This window comes from Protomyctophum parallelum (assembly GCF_964188405.1).
Source record: "Protomyctophum parallelum genome assembly, chromosome: 11".
Taxonomy (NCBI): domain Eukaryota; kingdom Metazoa; phylum Chordata; class Actinopteri; order Myctophiformes; family Myctophidae; genus Protomyctophum; species Protomyctophum parallelum.
The window spans coordinates 1,540,826-1,563,971 of NC_139707.1; the positions used below are offsets into that span (position 1 = coordinate 1,540,826).

A 23,146-nucleotide genomic window follows, 5' to 3' on the forward strand; every position below is an offset into this window, starting at 1 on the left:
TTGTAACAGGGTTGATCATCACAGAGCAGTCTCTCCTGTACCCAGCTGTGTCTCCATGAAGAGTGACTCGTCCATGCATGGACTTATTGACTTCAAAGATGGACACCACTCTACTGATCAAAGGTTGAAACATGAACTCCATCTGGTGTCTGAATTGTGTACTCCAAGTCAAATCAAATCAAACTTTATTTCTAAAGCATCTATCTGAGCAGATCTAATGGGGAGGGGCAGACATGGAGTAATGTGTTCACGTTTTATAGTGCCGGTGAGAAGGCGGGCAGCTGTGTTCTGCACTAGCTGTAAACGCCTGAGTGACGCCTGGTCGATGCCAATATACAAAGAGTTGCAATAATCTATTCTTGATGAAATCAAAGCATGGATAACCATCTCCAGCTGTTTTTAGGGGAGGTAGGATTTGACCGTGGCGATGATTGGAAGAAGAGAGTTTTAACGACGGAGCTGATTTGTTTATTAAGTTTAAAATCTTTATAAAAAATAAAACCAAGAGGGGGGACAGTGGTACAGCCGGTAGTGTTGTTGCCTCACAGCTAGAAGGTCCTGGGTTCGATTCCAGCTTTGGGCGCTGGGGGCGTGTTCTCTCCTCTGCGTCATCAGAGCCCATACCCGAGGCGGGGTTGGCGAAAGGGCCTTTCTGTGTGGAGTTTGTATGTTCTCTCCGTTTCCCCTAAGGTAGGTACCCTCACATGTTCTCCCCGTGTCCCCTAGGGTAGGTACCCTCACATGTTCTCCCTGTGTCCCTATAGGATAGGTACCCTCACATGTTCTCCCCGTGTCCCCTAGGGTAGGTACCCTCACAAAAAACATGCAGTAATCCTGGTCTCTAAACTACCTCCCCCTGGCCAGCCAGTGGGGCCTGATGGAGGTGAAAGGAACTTGTCCGAATAACGTGTTCTTTCCACGCTCTATGTCCGACCGGGGAAACTCTCCCCTGTCAGGTGAAAAGAAGCAGCTTGGACTCCTCATGCATAGAAGGAAGCATGAGGTCAGTCCGTTGCTCTCCCAGGTTGGCAGAGGAAGTGTAGTGCCCAGGATTACATTAGATAATTGACACCGGGTGAAAATCGTGGGATACATTTTTTGAAAAAAGTAAAAATAAAACCAAGATTTCTAGGAAATGGGTGGATGTTAGAACTTAACACACCCATGGAGCTAAAGGATATTATGGTCGGATTGTGGTAAAAAAATAACTTATATAACTGAAATAGCTGTGGTCAATGTTTACAGCTGAATGTTTAGGTTTAACTTTATAAGCTTTTTGTTTGTTTTCAACTAAGAATAATCACGTTTGAGCAGAACTTCCTAGACTATGAAATTGCCAAGCCTGATATGATTGTCTATAAATCCTGTTGATCCTCTCTTTGTAACAGGGTTGATCATCACAGAGCAGTCTCTCCTGTACCCAGCTGTGTCTCCATGAAGAGTGACTCGTCCATGCATGGACTTATTGACTTCAAAGATGTTCACCACTCTACTGATCAAAGGTTTGAATTTGAATTGACCAGACGGGTGATTGAAACATGAACCAACAACCTGTCAGGTGAAAAGTGTTGCATTATTAGCCATCCTATAGCGTATAGTGGATGGTGGTCACGATCTGGAAAAAAAAAAATATTCATGCTTTTGTTTCATCCCGTCTCGACTATTGTAATGGACTGTACACTACCCTTAACTGTTCCTCTATTTACAAACTACAATTAGTACAAAATACAGCCGCTAGAATACTCACCAATACAAACCGCAGAGCACACATAACACCGGTACTGGCTGAACTACACTGGCTCCCTATCAAATCTAGAATCGATTTTAAAATCCTTGTAACAACATATAAAGCACTACATGGCCTAGCCCCAGTTTATATTACAGACCTATTGGTGGCAAAACCAATTGTTAGACCCCTCAGGTCCTCTGACAAAGGCCTCCTGAATATTCCGGTGACAAAATTGAAAACTAAGGGGACCGGTCCTTTGCAGTGGTTGCTCCCACACTGTGGAACGCCCTACCCCTATCCATTAAAACTGCAGAGTCTGTTGAAGGTTTCAAGTCCAAGTTAAAAACTCATTTATTTAGGTTACATTTTATCTTTTAGTTTGACTATTACTGTTGTCAATTTATGTTTCTGCTCTTACTCTGTGTTGTTTGCTCCTTTGTGCCTGTTTTAACTTGATTGTTTATATTGTTGTTTTTACTGTACAGCACTTTGTAACTTTGTTTTGAAAAGTGCTCTATAAATAAAATGTACTTACTTACTTACTTACATCAAGGAAACGCGTGCTTCATCGATATAGTTTCAGTCAGGAATGAATCAAGATTTATTGCCCATGCTCAGGTAGAACACAGTGTGTAGTTGAGCACGCAGGCACGTGATGACGTCACATGGCTTTGCATATAGGTGATAATGTGCATTAAAGGACAACTTTAGTTTTTTTCAACCAAGGTTCATGTTTCAGGTTGTTATTAGAGAAAGTAAAAGATGAGTGTAAACTTTTCTTCATTTTCTGCTTTCTTTCGTTTTAGGGATTTTAGCTGTTTTTGACAGGGGGGCGGGGTCATTCGAGCATGGGGCTAAATATGTATTTTTGTACAAGATTTTATAGCGATTTATTGTTTTATTATTTACTCTACTCCTACTAAACCCCAAGAAATTACATCTGGCCACCAAAGATCACGAGATCTACTGAATGTGTCAAACGGACATATTGAGCCTATAACACAGTGTTGCTTCCCCCCAATAGGCTACCTTCACATTCAGTAGATCCTGTGAATTTCTGTGGCCAGATGTAATTTCCTGGGGTCTAGTAGGACTATAGTAAATAATAATTAAAAAAATCTCCATAATATTTTGTAAAGAAATACATATTTAGCCCCATGCTCGAATGCCCCCGCCCCCTGTCAAAAACCACTAAAATCCCTAAAACGAAAGAAAGCAGCAAATGAAGAAAAATGAACACTCATCTTTTACTTTCTCTAATAACAACCTAATACATGAACCTTGGTTGAAAAAAACTAAAGTTGTCCTTTAAGTCAACTCCCCCACTCAAAGACATGTTCACAGTTCCCTAGAATAAAACAAAATAGGCACTCTTCACATCATTCTCCAAACAAATACCCAATAAATCCTTCAAACTTAGCCTTTGTCAGAGGCTTGGTTAAGACATCAGCAACCATCTCTGTGGTAGGACAGTATTCTATTGCTATCTTACCATCGGCTTGTGCAGACCTAATAAAATGGTATTTAATGTCTACATGCTTGCTCCTTTGACGGCCAACTGGGTCTTTTGATAGAGGCTCCCTGGTTGTCCTCATATATTTTAACTGGTGTATGCTGGCTACCTCTATCCATTTCTTTTAATAACTGTACAAGGTACATGCTCTCTTGTGTGGTAGCAGCCAGAGCCATATATTCGGCTTCACACGTAGATAGAGCCACTGTGGGCTGCTTCTTACTTTTCCAAGATATAACTGGACCACTCTTAGTTAAGCTAAAGCAATAGCCTGTTGTGCTCCGCCTATCCTGTAGGTCTGCTGCCCAGTCAGCATCACTGTAACCTTCAAGTTTTAGGTTATCTGATAGATGCTGTGATAATTTACTCACAACCCAACTCAAGTCAGGCCTGGTGCTGGTCATAATGTATATGAGACTGCCTATGACCTCTCGATACCCTGTTGCATCTGTCACGTCACCTTCAGTGTCAAACTGTAGCTTTTGCTCACATGGGGTTGACCTAGGTTTGTAATCGAACATACCACATTTCTGTAGCACTTTTTCAATGTGTCGCTTTTGACCCATTTTGACCTCTCCTTCACTCTGAGTGAAGTCAATCCCAAGAAAGTTTCTTATTTTTCCCATATCTTTCATTTTTAATTTCCCTTCAACATTCAACATTCAACATTTCTTTCACCTCACCGAGTAAATCATTGTTGCTGGCTGCAAGAAGCAAATCATCCACCCATATTATCAGTATGACTTTGCCTTTTTTTGATTGTCTGCTATAGACACAATGATCTGCATCATTTTGTTTGAAATCATTTTCGGTAAGATGATCATGTTCCAGCTGTTTTTAGGGGGAGGTAGGATTTGACCGTGGCGATGATTGGAAGAAGAGAGTTTTAACGACGGAGCTGATTTGTTTATTAAGTTTAAAATCTTTATCAAAAATAAAACCAAGAGGGGGGACAGTGGTACAGCCGGTAGTGTTGTCGCCTCACAGCTAGAAGGCCCTCGGTTCGATTCCCGCTGTGGGCTCTGGGGGTGTGTTCTCTCCTCTGCGTCATCTTATTTAGCTGGCAATATTAAAACTTAAAGGACAACTATAGTTTTTTCAACCAAGGTTGATGTTTTATGTTGTTATTAGAGAAAGTAAAAGATGAGTGTTCATTTCTTTTCATTTGCTGCTTTCTTTCGTTTTAGGGATTTTAGCTGATTTTGACAGGGGGGCGAGGGCATTCGAGCATGGGGATAAATATGTATTTTCTTTTACAAAATGTTATAGAGATTTATTTTTTGATTATTTACTATAGCCCTACTACACTGCCAAAAAGATCACAGGATCTGTCAAAAACAGTTACATTCCTAAAACAAAAGAAAGCAGCAAATTAAAAAATATATACACTCATCTTTTACTTTCTCTTATTTATAAATAAACTAAATCCTGTTGATCCTCTCTTTGTAACAGGGTTGATCATCACAGAGCAGTCTCTCCTGTACCCAGCTGTGTCTCCATGAAGAGTGACTCGTCCATGCATGGACTTATTGACTTCAAAGATGGACACCACTCTACTGATCAAAGGTTGAAACATGAACTCCATCTGGTGTCTGAATTGTGTACTCCAAGTCAAATCAAATCAAACTTTATTTCTAAAGCATCTATCTGAGCAGATCTAATGGGGAGGGGCAGACATGGAGTAATGTGTTCACGTTTTATAGTGCCGGTGAGAAGGCGGGCAGCTGTGTTCTGCACTAGCTGTAAACGCCTGAGTGATGCCTGGTCGATGCCAATATACAAAGAGTTGCAATACTCTATTCTTGATGAAATCAAAGCATGGATAACCATCTCCAGCTGTTTTTAGGGGGAGTTAGGATTTGACCGTGGCGATGATTGGAAGAAGAGAGTTTTAACGACGGAGCTGATTTGTTTATTAAGTTTAAAATCTTTATAAAAAATAAAACCAAGAGAGGGGACAGTGGTACAGCCGGTAGTGTTGTTGCCTCACAGCTAGAAGGTCCTGGGTTCGATTCCCGCTTTGGGCGCTGGGGGCGTGTTCTCTCCTCTGCGTCATCAGAGCCCATACCCGAGGCGGGGTTGGCGAAAGGGCCTTTCTGTGTGGAGTTTGTATGTTCTCTCCGTTTCCCCTAGTGTAGGTACCCTCACATGTTCTCCCCGTGTCCCCTAGGGTAGGTACCCTCACATGTTCTCCCCGTGTCCCCTAGGGTAGGTACCCTCACATGTTCTCCCCGTGTCCCCTAGGGTAGGTAGGTACCCTCACAAAAAACATGCAGTAATCCTGGTCTCTAAACTACCTCCCCCTGGCCAGCCAGGGGGGCCTGATGGAGAGGAAAGGAACTTGTCGGAATAACGTGTTCTTTCCACGCTCTATGTCCGACCGGGGAAACTCTCCCCTGTCAGGTGAAAAGAAGTAGCTTGGACTCCTCATGCATAGAAGGAAGCATGAGGTCAGTCCGTTGCTCTTCCAGGTTGGCAGAAGAAGTGTAGTGCCCAGGATTACATTAGATAATTGACACCGGGTGAAAATTGTGGGATAACATTTTAGAAAAAAGTAAAATAAATAAAACCAAGATTTCTAGGAAATGGGTGGATGTTAGAACTTAACACACCCAGGGAGCTAAAGGATATTATGGTCGGATGGTGGTAAAAAAACATATTATTTCAGGGTTTTTTTCATTGAGGGTGAGAAAGTTGACATTTTAAATAACTTGTATAACTGAAATAGCTGTGGTCAATGTTTACAGCTGAATGTTTTAGGTTTAACTTCATAAGCTTTTTGTTTGTTTTCAACTAAGAATAATCACGTTTGAGTAGAACTTCCTAGACATGAAATTGCCAAGCCTGATATGATTGTCTATAAATCCTGTTGATCCTCTCTTTGTAACAGGGTTGATCATCACAGAGCAGTCTCTCCTGTACCCAGCTGTGTCTCCATGAAGAGTGACTCGTCCATGCATGGACTTATTGACTTCAAAGATGGACACCAATCTACTGATCAAAGGTTTGAATTTGAATTGACCAGACGGGTGATTGAAACATGAACTCCTTCACAACCAACAACCTGTCAGGTGAAAAGAAGCAGCTAGGACTCCTCATGCATAGAAGGAAGCATGAGGTCAGTCCGTTGCTCTCCCAGGTTAGCAGAGGAAGTGTAGTGTCCAGGATTACATTAGATAATTGACACCGGGAGAAAAAATGCGTTGAAAAATCGTGGGATAAAAACTTAGAAAAAAGTAAAAATAAAACCAAGATTTCTAGGAAAGGGGTGGATGTTAGAACTTAACACACCCAGGGAGCTAAAGGATATTATGGTCGGATGGTGGTAAAAAAACATATTATTTCAGTTTTGTTTTCATTGAGGGTGAGAAAGTTGACATTTTAAATAACTTGTATAACTGAAATAGCTGTGGTCAATGCTTACAGCTGAATGTTTAGATTTAAATTTATAAGCTTTTTGTTTGTTTTCAACTAAGAATAATCACGTTTGAGTGGAACTTCCTAGACTATGAAATTGCCAAGCCTGATATGATTGTCTATAAATCCTGTTGATCCTCTCTTTGTAACAGGGTTGATCATCACAGAGCAGTCTCTCCTGTACCCAGCTGTGTCTCCATGAAGAGTGACTCGTCCATGCATGGACTTATTGACTTCAAAGATGGACACCACTCTACTGATCAAAGGTTGAAACATGAACTCCATCTGGTGTCTGAATTGTGTACTCCAAGTCAAATCAAATCAAACTTTATTTCTAAAGCATCTATCTGAGCAGATCTAATGGGGAGGGGCAGACATGGAGTAATGTGTTCACGTTTTATAGTGCCGGTGAGAAGGCGGGCAGCTGTGTTCTGCACTAGCTGTAAACGCCTGAGTGATGCCTGGTCGATGCCAATATACAAAGAGTTGCAATAATCTATTCTTGATGAAATCAAAGCATGGATAACCATCTCCAGCTGTTTTTAGGGGGAGGTAGGATTTAACCGTGGCGATGATTGGAAGAAGATAGTTTTAACGATGGAGCTGATTTGTTTATTACGTTTTAAATCTTTATCAAAAATAAAACCAAGAGGGGGGACAGTGGCACAGTCGGTAGTGTTGTCGCCTCACAGCTAGAAGGTCCTGGGTTCGATTCCCGCTGTGGGCGCTGGGGGCGTGTTCTCTCCTCTGCGTCATCAGTGCCCATACCCGAGGCGGGGTTGGTGAAAGGGCCTTTCTGTGTGGAGTTTGTATGTTCTCCCCGTGTCCCCTAGCGTAGGTACCCTCACATGTTCTCCCTGTGTCCCCTAGGGTAGGTACCCTCACATGTTCTCCCCGTGTCCCCTAGGGTAGGTACCCTCACATGTTCTCCCCGTGTCCCCTAGGGTAGGTACCCTCACATGTTCTCCCCGTGTCCCCTAGGGTAGGTACCCTCACATGTTCTCCCCGTGTCCCCTAGGGTAGGTACCCTCACAAAAGCATGCAGTAATCCTGGTCGTAATGTGTTAAGGAGATAACTGTTACAATTGCTGAATTCAACAGACACCTTTTAACCCATTCTAAAAACACCTTCTCAATCCTGACCTAAGTTTTAAGTGTTTAGAGAGGCACTTGTCTTTATCTCCTTGGGCAAATCATTCCATTGCACAGTTTGTACTACATGGAATACAAGCTACTGTTATGCTAATTACTGTCTGTTATTTACTTAGTATTATTTCTAGTAGTATTATTCACTGTCTCTGTTGTTTATGTATTGGTATTTCTGTCTGTATGATTCCAGAAGTGTCCACCACAGAGCAGAGTCTCCAACTCCCAGCCTTCTGTCTGTGAAGAGTGACTGGTCTAAACCAGGAAAACCTCCTGAGTTCAGTAACGAACCTGGACCTCCTGATTCACAGTATGTCAACCCTCCTATAAATATATACAACACAATAACACTGTAACACTATACAATATATATACACTATAACACTATACAATATACACTATAACACTATACCATATACACTATACAATATACACTATAACACTATACAATATACACTAACAATAACACTATACAATATACACTATAACATATTTAATAGTGCCGGTGAGAAGGCGGGCAGCTGTGTTCTGCACTAGCTGTAAACGCCTGAGTGATGCCTGGTCGATGCCAATATACAAAGAGTTGCAATAATCTATTCTTGATGAAATCAAAGCATGGATAACCATCTCCAGCTGTTTTTAGGGGGAGGTAGGATTTAACCGTGGCGATGATTGGAAGAAGATAGTTTTAACGATGGAGCTGATTTGTTTATTACGTTTTAAATCTTTATCAAAAATAAAACCAAGAGAAACCTAGAGAAAGCCATTTCTATTGAACAATTGCACACTCGCCTGCAGAGGTAAAATAGATATCCGATACTTTTTAAATCAGAGCTGCATTGATTAATGCGGGGAAGTCCGTCTTTTAGATTGATCTCACTGTCATCTGTCTGAATACAGAATGGATGTGTTCTGATTATGGACACATATATATATATATATATATATATATATATATATATATATATATATATCTAAGTGCAGGTTCATTTCATATGACGTCGTCATATTAAAATGATTCGTGGGAAAAGAGCTTTACCCTTTCAATTGGAACTCTAAATCAATTAAATATCTGGGAATAAGGTTGACTAAGGACCTATCTAAACTCTATGAAGCAAATTATCAACCCATAATCACACAAATTAAAAAAGATATTGAGAGATGGTCTCTGTCACCCTTGGACTTAAGTTCTAGAATAGAAGCAGTCAAGATGAATGTTATACCTAGGATATTATATTTCTTTCAGTCTCTACCAGTGGAGGTGCCTGCCAAACAGTTTTGTGAATGGGACAAAATTATATCTAGATTTATCTGGAACGGAAAAAAAACGAGAATCAGATTCCAAACTTTACAACTCCCTAAAGAAAGAGGGGGACTATCCCTTCCAAATTTGAGGCAGATATGTTGGTGTGATGATAAATGCGAGGCTAAATGGAAAGCTTTGGAAATTAAATCAATCAACATCCCTATTCAGTCTTTAATTGGGAACAAAGACCAGGCTAAGTCATACTATGACATTTTAGACCCATTCACAATATTTACTTTAAATACTTGGTTCAAAGTCGTGAAACAGTTCAAAATGGAGAGGACAATCAGGGTGTTGAGGTGGCCCGCTTACGATCCAGATTTTAAGCCTGGTGTGTACGGTCAAACTTTCAGGCGATGGGCTCGGTATGGGTTTTCCTCCTACAGTACTGCCATGAAAGCAATGTGTTATTGAACTTTGAACAATTGAAAGATATGTGTATGTGCATAGATAACAAGGACTTTTTTAGATACCTCCAAATACGAGAGTACTTCATGGGGGAGGTGAAAGCATCCGAGCCGGTGGCCTCAAACGATCCAAAAGAGTAGTGTCCAGTATATATAATGCCCTGGTTTCAGCTAGGGTCAATTCCACAGAGTACATTAAAACTAATTGGGAAAAAGAGTTGGAGATTAGCATCACATCAGAAGAATGGGCAAACATGTGCAATACACAAATTACATCCACCAACTCAAGAATGTGGAGAGAATTCTGTTGGAAGAACCTAATGAGATTTTGTATTACACCCAAAATTAAATCGAGACAACTGAAAACAGATCAGCCTTGCTGGAGACAGTGTGGCCACAAGGGGGCGGGCCACGCTCATATTTTCTGGTCTTTCAGAAATACTGGCAGGACATCCATTCCACCTTGGAGACCATTCTGTGTTTTGAGATACCTCTGTCTGTTTCTTTTCTACTGTTGGGAAATATCCCTGAAGAGTTTCTAATACATGATAAATATTTAATCAAGATCCTCTTAGCAGCAAGTAAAAAAGCAATCACACGACGCTGGTGCCAGCAGGACCCACCAATGAAAGATCAATGGATGGACATTATTGAGGAACTGTATTCTATGGAAAAACTAACATTCATACTTAGACTACTTTTTCGTTTACTTTTTGTCTTTTTCTTTCCGTATAGTCTTGTCAGTTGTTTTTTTTCTTGTCTGTTCTTCCTTCAATAAAAATTAAGTGGAAAAAAATATATATATTCGTGGGACATTTGGCACCAAACTTGATTGATCTCATGATGAGATCAATGTAGTAGCCTACAGCCTACACAGTTGCCCTTGCCCATATTATAATTAATTAAGGTGATCTGGCTTAAAACTATGACTGGCCGAATTGCACTGATGCCATAATGTGGACTTCTATTTTTATAGGGCTAATTAGCCCTAGTGATTGCTGTCTGTCTGTCAGACCGGCATGTCTGTGAACCCAGGGCTCGAAATTAACTTTTCTTGGTAGCACCAGTGCTCCCAAATTAAAAAGTTAGTAGCACTAGCAAAAAATTAGGAGCACCTACACAAAAGGTAAGGAGCACAGACAATATATATCACGCAATACATTGTATTAATAAAACAGTATAACTCAGTATACCAATTTACACTTGTAAACATCTCCATTTCAGTGCATTAGTCACGTGCATACCTAACCGTGGCATTAAGACATTGCATTTCTGAGCACTGAGCACTGCAGAGTTCATCACATGCCGGGTTAAGGCTTAACAATAAAATATGAAACTTAATTATTCAGACCATGGAGAAAGCCTAGTTTTTCTTTTTTAACACATTGCACTTAAAATGAACTTTGTATGCCAATTTATTCAGTCCACCATAAACATTTTCCCTTCCCTTTTTTGCTAAACAGCTTGTCCCCCCAGGTCTCAATATTTGCTATTGAGAATGAAAGAAATTAGATCAAATGTCCACCAAATATGACGTATGATATGATGATATATAATGATAAGAGCACCTCAGTTCACATGGGTGTGATTTTTAACTCATGCATTGTCCTGGGGCCAGGATTAAACATTTGGTCTCCTGACTCTCAGTCCCTCCCTCTCCCATCCATCTCTTCACGGACACCGAAGCATCAAAGCTCTCCTGAGGAGGACCCTCTACAATTGCTCAATTCAACAGACCCATTAAGGATTCTAAAAACGCCTTCTCAATCCTGACCTAAGTTTTAAGTGTTTTAAGTGTGTTGTCTTTATCTCTTTGGGCAAATCATTCGATTGCACAGTTTGTACTACATGGAATACAAGCTACTGTTATGCTAATTACTGTCTGTTATTTACTTAGTATTATTTCTAGTAGTATTATTCACTGTCTCTGTTGTTTATGTATTGGTATTTCTGTCTGTATGATTCCAGAAGTGTCCACCACAGAGCAGAGTCTCCAACTCCCAGCCTTCTGTCTGTGAAGAGTGACTGGTCTAAACCAGGAAAACCTCCTGAGTTCAGTAACGAACCTGGACCTCCTGATTCACAGTATGTCAACCCTCCTATAAATATATACAACACAATAACACTGTAACACTATACAATATATATACACTATAACACTATACAATATACACTATAACACTATACCATATACACTATACAATATACACTATAACACTATACAATATACACTAACAATAACACTATAACATATTTTATAGTGCCGGTGAGAAGGCGGGCAGCTGTGTTCTGCACTAGCTATAAACGCCTGAGTGATGCCTGGTCGATGCCAATATACAAAGAGTTGCAATAATCTATTCTTGATGAAATCAAAGCATGGATAACCATCTCCAGCTGTTTTTAGGGGAGGTAGGATTTAACCGTGGCGATGATTGGAAGAAGATAGTTTTAACGATGGAGCTGATTTGTTTATTACGTTTTAAATCTTTATCAAAAATAAAACCAAGAGGGAGGACAGTGGCACAGTCTGTAGTGTTGTCGCCTCACAGCTAGAAGGCCCTGGGTTCGATTCCCGCTGTGGGCGCTGGGGGCGTGTTCTCTCCTCTGCGTCATCAATGCCCATACCCGAGGCGGGGTTGGCGAAAGGGCCTTTCTGTGTGGAGTTTGTATGTTCTCCCCGTGTCCCCTAGGGTAGGTACCCTCACATGTTCTCCCCGTGTCCCCTAGGGTAGGTACCCTCACATGTTCTCCCCGTGTCCCCTAGGGTAGGTACCCTCACATGTTCTCCCCGTGTCCCCTAGGGTAGGTACCCTCACAAAAGCATGCAGTAATCCTGGTCGTAATGTGTTAAGGAGATAACTGTTACAATTGCTCAATTAAACAGACACCTTTTAACCCATTCTAAAAACACCTTCTCAATCCTGACCTAAGTTTTAAGTGTTTAGAGAGGCACTTGTCTTTATCTCCTTGGGCAAATCATTCGATTGCACAGTTTGTACTACATGGAATACAAGCTACTGTTATGCTAATTACTGTCTGTTATTTACTTAGTATTATTTCTAGTAGTATTATTCACTGTCTCTGTTGTTTATGTATTGGTATTTCTGTCTGTATGATTCCAGAAGTGTCCACCACAGAGCAGAGTCTCCAACTCCCAGCCTTCTGTCTGTGAAGAGTGACTGGTCTAAACCAGGAAAACCTCCTGAGTTCAGTAACGAACCTGGACCTCCTGATTCACAGTATGTCAACCCTCCTATAAATATATACAACACAATAACACTGTAACACTATACAATATATATACACTATAACACTATACAATATACACTATAACACTATACCATATACACTATACAATATACACTATAACACTATACAATATACACTAACAATAACACTATACAATATACACTATAACATATTTTATAGTGCCGGTGAGAAGGCGGGCAGCTGTGTTCTGCACTAGCTGTAAACGCCTGAGTGATGCCTGGTCGATGCCAATATACAAAGAGTTGCAATAATCTATTCTTGATGAAATCAAAGCATGGATAACCATCTCCAGCTGTTTTTAGGGGGAGGTAGGATTTGACCGTGGCGATGATTGGAAGAAGAGAGTTTTAACGACCGAGCTGATTTGTTTGTTAAGTTTAAAATCTTTATCAAAAATAAAACCAAGAGGGGGGACAGTGGTACAGCCGGTAGTGTTGTCGCCTCACAGCTAGAATGTCCTGTGTTCGATTCCCGCTTTGGGCGCTGGGGGCGTGTTCTCTCCTCTGCGTCATCAGTGCCCATACCCGAGGCGGGGTTGGCGAAAGGGCCTTTTTGTGTGGAGTTTGTATGTTCTCCCCGTGTCCCCTAGGGTAGGTACCCTCACATGTTCTCCCTGTGTCCCCTAGGGTAGGTACCCTCACATGTTCTCCCCGTGTCCCCTAGGGTAGGTACCCTCACATGTTCTCCTTGTGTCCCCTAGGGTAGGTACCCTCACATGTTCTCCCCGTGTCCCCTAGGGTAGGTACCCTCACATGTTCTCCCCATGTCCCCTAGGGTAGGTACCCTCACATGTTCTCCCCATGTCCCCTAGGGTAGGTACCCTCACAAAAAACATGCAGTAATCCTGGTCTCTAAACTACCTCCCCCTGGCCAGCCAGGGGGGCCTGATGGAGAGGAAAGGAACTTGTCGGAATAAAGTGGTCTTTCCGAATACAAGAAGACTCACCCCGTTTCTGCTTTCCTCCCAGAATTTTGCCCAGTGAGGGGTGGGAGAGGCTGGACAGCAGACGGCTGGATTTTGAATTTCTCTAACTATAAACTTCCATGACAGCAGAACAGCCTAAGTACAAATATAATTCATGAAAAGCTACTACAGTGAAGTCTGTTCACAGAAGTTGTTGTAGGATATGTGGGGATTATCTGACGAGGTACCATTTGAGGGGGCAAAACCTTACATATACTAAATAATACTAAATTGTTTATAGGGTCAATATAAGTAATATAATATAGCATTTCCACAGGAGTATCTTTTTATATTCTTCCAAATAGAATACAAACAGCCAATAGCATATTACAAAGTTATCCCCCTCACTGGGGAAAATTCCGGGAGGAAAAACGGGCAAGCACCGGGGTGAGTCTTCTTGTTACCGTCTTTCCACGCTCTACGTCCGACCGGGGAAACTCTCCCCTGTCGGGTGAAAAGAAGCAGCTTGGACTCCTCATGCATAGAAGGAAGCATGAAGTCAGTCTATTGCTCTCCCAGGTTGGCAGAGGAAGTGTAGTGCCCAGGATTACATTACATAATTGACACCGGGTGAAAATCGTGGGATAAAAATGTAGAAAAAAGTACAAAATAAAACCAAGATTTCTAGGAAATGGGTGGATGTTAGAACTTAACACACCCAGGGAGCTAATTATGGTCGGATGGTGGTAAAAAAACATATGATTTCAGTTTTGTTTTCATTTAGGGTGAGAAAGTTGACATTTTAAATAACTTATATAACTGAAATAGCTGTGGTCAATGTTTACAGCTGAATGTTTAGGTTTAACTTTATAAGCTTTTTGTTTGTTTTCAACTAAGAATAATCACGTTTGAGTAGAACTTCCTAGACTATGAAATTGCCAAGCCTGATATGATTGTCTATAAATCCTGTTGATCCTCTCTTTGTAACAGGGTTGATCATCACAGAGCAGTCTCTCCTGTACCCAGCTGTGTCTCCATGAAGAGTGACTCGTCCATGCATGGACTTATTGACTTCAAAGATGGACACCACTCTACTGATCAAAGGTTGAAACATGAACTCCATCTGGTGTCTGAATTGTGTACTCCAAGTCAAATCAAATCAAACTTTATTTCTAAAGCATCTATCTGAGCAGATCTAATGGGGAGGGGCAGACATGGAGTAATGTGTTCACGTTTTATAGTGCCGGTGAGAAGGCGGGCAGCTGTGTTCTGCACTAGCTGTAAACGCCTGAGTGATGCCTGGTCGATGCCAATATACAAAGAGTTGCAATAATCTATTCTTGATTAAATCAAAGCATGGATAACCATCTCCAGCTGTTTTTAGGGGAGGTAGGATTTGACCGTGGCGATGATTGGAAGAAGATAGTTTTAACGACGGAGCTGATTTGTTTATTAAGTTTAAAATCTTTATAAAAAATAAAACCAAGAGGGGGGACAGTGGTACAGTCGGTAGTGTTGTCGCCTCACAGCTAGAAGGTCCTGTATTCGATTCCTGCTTTGGGCACTGGGGGCGTGTTCTCTCCTCTGCGTCATCAGAGCCCATACCCGATGTCAGGGGGTAACCGGCTAGCCGGTTAGCCGACCGTTAAGAAATATCCGAGTATGCTTATCAGCTTTATGGTTAATTTGCATAATAATAAATGCGTGTTCTGATCTTAAATCCCTTTATTTTAGATTGTTTTTAGTAATAGTACAACATAAACATTACAGAGACTGTAGTTGTCACTGTACAATACTGTACAAAACAGTTGTCATGTTGCACACATGCCTAAAATTGCTGTTATTTGCGCCGCCCAGCTTGTCACACTCCAGGCTGCATGAACAGCGCTGCTCGGGCGCTGTTTTCTGCCCCCTCAATGTCCCAAAGTTCTCCCCACACTGGCACGGCTTACGGCTATCAAGTTAGCCATGTTCTATCCATGTTTGAGGGGTTTCTCGTCAGCGAAAGGTCAAGAAACAGAACACAGTGACATGCATGCTGATCGTCCTTAATAATTAAAAAAGGCTTAGCCCATGATGCGTCCAGTGGCTTTATAGTTAGGCTATAGGCTGCTCAGATCTGGACTGGACTTATTTATGTTTAGGAATAGAACCGGCGGACCTCTGTACTGTAGACGTGCAGATGCGATGCGTTGTTTATTGATGATTAAGCCTACAACAATTTATTTATATTGTTAAATGTTGCTTTAACAACATTTAGTTTGTCTTTTAAAAAGGAGCATAAATACATTTATACCATTCGTCTACCAACTTTAATTATGTAGCCTATACTATGCATATTACATTTGGGGTAAAAAAATCAACAACCGTTAATTAACCGGCTGGAAAATTAACCGTTAGATACATATGTATCTATATGTATATATTCTATTGTCTTCATCTATATGTATCCATATATTCCATTGTCTTCATCTATATGTATCTATATGTATATGTATATATTCTATTGTCTTCATCTATGTGTATCTATATGTATATATTCTATTGTCTTCATCTATGTGTATCTATATGTATATATTCTATTGTCTTCATCTATATGTATATATTCTATTGTCTTCATCTCCACAGAGAGACATTCAGAAACACACCTGGACAGAAGACATTCAGTCGAACCACACCTGGACACAGTAAGACTGGACACATTTTACACCAACATTTTATTTCAATGAATGGAATGTTTAAATAGCAGCAGACTCATCAGATTAAATAATCGTTGTATTCCTGTCTCAATGTCCAAATACTGATGATAAACACATACATTTAGACTAAAAAAACGATCCAATCTTGTTTATTTTAGCCAATTTTCTCCTTTTTTTCTTTTACAAATTTAGATTTTCTGGAGGATATATATTATACATAGTTGTTTTAATGCTATGGATTGTTCAATGTAAAGTTGTAAATGAAGCATAATGTTTAACATGTATTAATTGTCTCCTCATATCAGATGTCCGTCTGCCGGAGTATTTAAAGGTCTATAAGGTCACTTTCGACGGTCTTGATCATGTGGCATACGTCACTGAAGAGCCCTCCTCCCTCTCCGACATCTACACAGAACTCCACCTATCAGCGGGAGGGAGTGAAGGGGTTAATCAGCAACATGAGGTGTGGCAGCTTGAGACCGCCTCCAGCATGAAGACCCTCTATGACGTCATAATCAAGTGCCGTGCCATCTTTAAGACCCTCCTCCCTGGCAGAGACACACCCAGCAGCAGAGTTCTGACCATTGGCATCGCTGGCATCGGGAAGACATTCTCTGCGCGTAAGTTCGCTCTGGACTGGGCGAGAGGTTTGGAGAACCAAGACATCAATCTCCTGGTTTTCTTCGCATTCCGGGAGCTGAACTTGGTCCGAGATGAGCAGCACAGTCTTCTCTCACTGATCCATGTTTTCCATCCAACGTTAGAGAAGCTCACAGCAGAGCAGCTCGCTGCCTGGAAAGTTGGCTTCATCTTCGATGGTCTCGATGAAAGCAGGTTTCCGCTGAAATTCCAGAACATTGACGTCGATTCCGACGCCTTCGACAACAATGACGTCGTCTCTGATGTCACGGTGACATCATCGGTGGGCCTGCTGCTGACGAACCTCATCAAGAGGAATCTGCTCCCCTCGGCTCTCCTCTGGATAACCACCAGACCTGCAGCAGCCTATCAGATCCCTCCTGAATGCGTTGACATGGTGACAGAAATACGAGGGTTCACAGACCCCCAGAAGGAGGAGTTCTTCAGGAAGATGTTCAGTGATGATGAGGAGCTGGCCAGCACCATCATCTCACACGTGAAGACATCAAAGAGCATCCACATCATGTGTCACATCCCAGTCTTCTGTTGGATGACCGCTACCGTTGTGGAGGACCTGGTGAAGACAGGCAAGACAGGACAGCTGCCCAAGACCCTGACCGGGATGTTCAGCCTCTTCATATCGCTCATGATAAAAAGGATGATGACGAAGTATGGCGAGACTGACAGGGATGTTCTTCTGATGCTGTGCCTGCTGGCGTTTAAACATCTGAAGAAAGGCAGCGTCACGTTCTACCAAGAAGACCTGGAAGAGTGTGGTCTCGATGTGAACCACGCCGCGCTGTACTCGGGAGTGTGCACAGAGATCTTCAAAGAAGAGACCGTTCGATCTCAGAGGAAGATCTACAGCTTTGTTCATCTGAGCATCCAGGAGTTCCTGGCTGCAGTCTACCTGATGCACTGTTTCACACAGAAGAACATGAAGGTACTGAAGACATCCATGGGAGGAGGAGGAGGAGGAGGAGGAGAAGAAGAAGAAGAAGAAGAAGAAGAAGAAGACGTCTTCCTGCAGAGAGCCATCGCAGAATCCCTGAAGAGTATGGGAGGAGGAGGAGGAGGAGGAGGAGAAGAAGAAGAAGACGTCATCCTGCAGAGAGCCATTGAAGAATCCCTGAAGAGTATGGGAGGAGGAGGAGGGGGAGGGGGAGGAGGAGGAGGAGGAGGAGGGGGGGGAGGAGGAGGAGGAGGAGGAGAAGACACACAGAAGAACATGGAGGTACTGAAGACATTCCTGGGAGATGATGTCAGTTCCTTGGAGGACTTCCTGCAGAGAGCCAGCGAAAAAGCCCTGAAGAGTAAGAACGGCCACCTGGACCTCTTTGTCCGCTTCCTTCATGGCCTCTCGCTGGAGTCCAACCAGAGTCTGTTAGGAGGCCTGCTGGGTCACACAGAGAACAGTCCAGAGAGCATCCAGAGAGTCATCAACAACCTGAAGGAGATGAAAATGGAAGATGATAGTCTCTCTCCTGACAGATTCATCAACATCTTCCACTGTCTGATGGAGATGAACGACCTCTCAGTTCATCAGGAGATCCAACAGTACCTGAAGTCAGCGGACAGATCAAAGACACAACTGTCTCAGAGCCAGTGTTCAGCTTTGGCCTTCATACTGCTGACGGCAGACGAGCTTCTGGAGGAGTTTGACCTGCAACAATACAACAAATCGCCAACATGGGGGGCGAGATTCAGACTACTCCCAGCTGTGAGGAACAGCAGAAAGGCTCGGTTAGTAGTCATGTGGATAGAAAACCTGTTAGAATCAATCTACCATCACACCTAATTACTATAATAATAATTGGGTCTCAAAGTGTGTGTGTGTGTGTGTGTGTGTGTGTGTGTGTGTGTGTGTGTGTGTGTGTGTGTGTGTGTGTGTGTACGCACAGAGAACAAAGTAAAAAGACTAAATAAGAACATTCATAGATCAATCAATGCAAGTTACACACTGTAGTATTAAACCATTTTGGGCGGGAACCCCTTTTGGTGTTTTAACCCATTTTGGGCGGGAAACCCTTTTGGTGTTAGCATCATGTTATGCTTTAGCTATTGAAAAATAGCAGATCTACAAGCTCGTAGCGCGCCACCGAGTGGCGCGCTACGAGCTTGTAGGTCTGCTATTTTTTTAAACTGTCAGGATTTAGAAGACATTTTTTAGAATCTGATCTCAGTTCAAAATGCGTTAAAGAACCACCATTCTTCCGTGCGTTAGAATCTGATCTCAGGTCAGAATGGGTTAAACATTATGTTATGCTTTAGCTATTGAAAAATAGCAGATCTACAAGCTCATAGCGCGCCACTCGGTGGTGCGCTATGAGCTTGTAGGTCTGCTATTTTAGTCGAAGAACGACTGACAGCTTTTTCAGAAAACTGTCATGATGACAGACATTTTTGTCATGAACTGTCATGAAGACATTTTTAGAATCTGATCTCGGGTCAGAATGTGTTAATACAGATTATCTGTCTTTCACTTTGATGTTTTCTGGTTCCCTGTTCTTATATGACCTGTCAATATCTGACCAACTAGACTGTTCTTATATGACCTGTCAATATCTGACCAACTAGACTGTTCTTATATGACCTGTCAATATCTGACCAACTAGACTGTTCTTATATGACCTGTCAATATTTGACCAACTAGACTGTTCTTATATGACCTGTCAATATCTGACCAACTAGACTGTTCTTATATGACCTGTCAATATCTGACCAACTAGACTGTTCTTATATGACCTGTCAATATCTGACCAACTAGACTGTTCTTATATGACCTGTCAATATCTGACCAACTAGACTGTTCTTATATGACCTGTCAATATCTGACCAACTAGACTGTTCTTATATGACCTGTCAATATCTGACCAACTAGACTGTTCTTATATGACCTGTCAATATCTGACCAACTAGACTGTTCTTATATGACCTGTCAATATCCGACCAACTAGACTGTTCTTATATGACCTGTCAATATTTGACCAACTAGACATTGGTACATTTACATTACACTTTATAGTTCATTTCATTGAACATGAATTTGATCTAATCTGTATTGATGATCACTGATTTTACATCATCTACATTTACAGACTTGTTGGCTGTTCCCTCCAAGAGGCAGAATATGAGATTGTGGCTTCAGCTCTCAGCTCTAATCCTTCACATCTAAGAGAATTGGACATCAGTTATAATGACATAACGGATCCATCCATGGACCTGCTCACTGCTGCATTGAAGAGTCCAAACTGTCATCTGGAGATACTGAGGTCACTTTATTATTTACATTAGTTCTGTTTTATTATTTATAGTTTGATTCTTAATAATAAGAGTGTTAATAAAGTTGACATCATGGTATCCCACTGATTAGAATAATAATATGGTCAGAGTTTGTGTTGTCTAATTCACACTCTCACATCACAATGCTACGGTACAGTAACTACAATATGTGATCCATCATGGCTGCTAGGGGATTATCATTATCAATGCTACGGTACAGTAACTACAATATGTGATCCATCATGGCTGCTAGGGGATTATCATTATCAATGCTGCGGTACAGTAACTACAATATGTGATCCATCATGGCTGATAGGGAATTATCATTATCAATGCTACGGTACAGTAACTACAATATGTGCTCCATCATGGCTGCTAGGGAATTATCATTATCAATGCTACGGTACAGTAACTACAATATGTGATCCATCATGGCTGCTAGGGGATTATCATTATGTGAACTAATGGGGTACAGTGATTACAGTATGTAGTCATGTTGGCACGCACGCACACACACACTTACACACACACAATTCCTATGTTGGAAGATTAAGATTATGATGATTTACTTCACATTATCCCTGCCTACCTTCTCTTTCCATCTCTTTACTCCAAAACTGTGATATTCAGTCCAGATATTCCATGTGTAATTACAGACTTGCTGGCTGTATCTTCACACAGACAGGATTTGAAGTTCTGCTCTCAGCTCTCAGCTCTAATCTTCTCCATCTGAAAGAATTGGACCTCAGTTTCATCTCCCTGCAGGAATCACAACTGCTCCAGCTCTCTGCGTTACTGAAGAGTCCACAGTGTGGACTGCAGATCCTGGGGTAAAGAATGTGTGTTCTCTCTGTGTGGATCTCTACGTGAACGTCAACACAGCACTTTGTTAAATGTGTATTTCTCTGCAGGTTGTCAGGCTGTGGAGTCACAGAGGAAGGCTGTTCTTCTCTGGCTTCAGCTGTGACCTCCAACCCCTCCTCCCAGCTGAAACAGCTGGACTTGAACTTCAGCCACTTAGGAGACTCTGCTCTGAAGAAGCTGTCTGTTGCCCTGGAGACTGTCAAGTGAGTAGACTTGTGTAGAGTGGCCGTCAAAGGTTCCAGGTTAAATTCCCGGCTCCTCCTGGCTGCTACATGTCGAAGTGTCCTTGAGCAAGACTCTCTGAACCCCTAACAGCTCCCGATGAGCATGCATGTTTTCCTCTGCCATCGGTGGGTGAATGTGAACTACATTGTAATGTAAAGCGCTTTAGAAATGCAGTTTCCCATATTATCATGTCATATTACCATATGATCCATGGTTCATTCTAGCAGAGATTGAATATACAGTAGATAGTGACTATGTTCCATGGTTCTATAACATAGATTAATATACAGTAGATAGTGTCTATGTTCCATGGTTCTATAACATAGATTAATATACAGTAGATAGTGTCTATGTTCCATGGTTCTATAATCTATAACATAGATTAATATACAGTAGATAGTGTATATGTTCCATGGTTCTATAATCTATAACATAGATTAATATACAGTAGATAGTGACTATGTTCCATGGTTCTATAACATAGATTAATATACAGTAGATAGTGTCTATGTTCCATGGTTCTATAACATAGATTAATATACAGTAGATAGTGTCTGTGTTCCATGGTTCTATAACATAGATTAATATACAGTAGATAGTGTCTGTGTTCCATGGTTCTATAACATAGATTAATATACAGTAGATAGTGTCTGTGTTCCATGGTTATATAACATAGATTAATACACAGTAGATAGTGAAGTAAATATTCCTACTTCAAGTACACTATCTAACTTGACTAAAATAGACAAATAAGGACGAAGAGTCTGCATCAAAGTCTCAGGCGGTCGGATGAAAGGAAACAAGCAGAGAGAGATGAACTGAAGATCCATCAATGTATTTATTTCAATTAGTACCGAGACAAAGACAGAGGGCTTCCCGCGGCCCTTGAGTTGAGCCGAGAGAGAGGCTGCCCCCAACAAGACTCCCTTAACATTGCAAACACAGACATTATATGTGGTCTACTTCAAAGAGAGGTGTTCCAGGGAGGAGTCTAAAACCTTTACATACAAAATGACATTGAGATGCATAGCAATGCTGTCTTGAGGCTTAATCAAGTGACCTGTTGGTTTAAACAATAGAATGCTGATTCCTGTCACACCTAGCCAGCCAGCAGGCTACTTACTATGCAGGATGAGCTAGACTTACAGATTTGCCAACATACAGCAGAACCGTCGACACCCTGTTTTTGAATGACAAAGGCAGGCCTTGCATAGACCAGAGTGACTGCAGACTTTAAGACAGACAGAACACCTTTGTACAAGAACATTTGGTTATAGAATGACGAATTATTGAGGCCATATACGACAATAGTGTCTATGTTCCATGGTTCTATAACAGATTAATATACAGTAGATAGTGTCTGTGTTCCATGGTTATATAACATAGATTAATACACAGTAGATAGTGTCTATGTTCCATGGTTATATATAACATACATGGGGGGCCAACTGGCGGCCCGGGGGCCACATGCAGCCCCCACCATCACTTAAAGCGGCCCGCAGGTATATATATCCGAACATTGATATATTATTGTTTTGATGTCTATTTTGTATGGCCAATGTATTTGTATTTGGTTCATAAAGTTAAATGCATTTGAATAAATAAAAATGTTACTTTTCAGGATTCCAATTCAAAAATAGCAAAAGAATAATTCAGGATTTCAGTTCAAATAATAGCAAAAATAGCTGATCCACAAGCTCAAAAGGCGTCACATTGTTCATTGTTGTGAGCTTGTAGATTGGCTG

General features: G+C 41.4%; 2 protein-coding genes across 3 annotated transcripts in view; both read left to right on the top strand.

The window, feature by feature from the left end:
* On the top strand, positions 1-8,161 carry LOC310866364 (uncharacterized protein; the record flags this gene model as incomplete). Its single annotated transcript, XM_083775973.1, has 5 exons — positions 1-123; positions 1,389-1,502; positions 4,695-4,808; positions 6,133-6,246; positions 7,999-8,161. The coding sequence occupies exons 1-5, from the start codon at positions 56-58 to the stop codon at positions 8,159-8,161; spliced, it is 573 nt and encodes a 190-aa protein (XP_083632099.1). The 5' UTR covers positions 1-55.
* Positions 1-23,146, top strand: part of LOC310867383 (NLR family CARD domain-containing protein 3-like) — an 86,579-nt gene that overhangs the window by 58,815 nt on the left and 4,618 nt on the right. Inside the window, exons 1-7 of one of the 2 annotated variants that reach the window (XM_083777422.1) lie at positions 14,545-14,796; positions 16,321-16,379; positions 16,697-17,973; positions 18,265-18,773; positions 20,129-20,302; positions 20,969-21,142; positions 21,224-21,379. In XM_083777422.1, the coding sequence (XP_083633548.1) occupies positions 14,729-14,796; positions 16,321-16,379; positions 16,697-17,973; positions 18,265-18,773; positions 20,129-20,302; positions 20,969-21,142; positions 21,224-21,379 (2,417 nt within the window). In that variant the 5' untranslated portion in view covers positions 14,545-14,728. Of the gene's footprint in view, positions 1-14,544; positions 14,797-16,320; positions 16,380-16,696; positions 17,974-18,264; positions 18,774-20,128; positions 20,303-20,968; positions 21,143-21,223; positions 21,380-23,146 lie in introns of those variants that run through there. The other variant, XM_083777421.1, reaches the window with a different exon arrangement.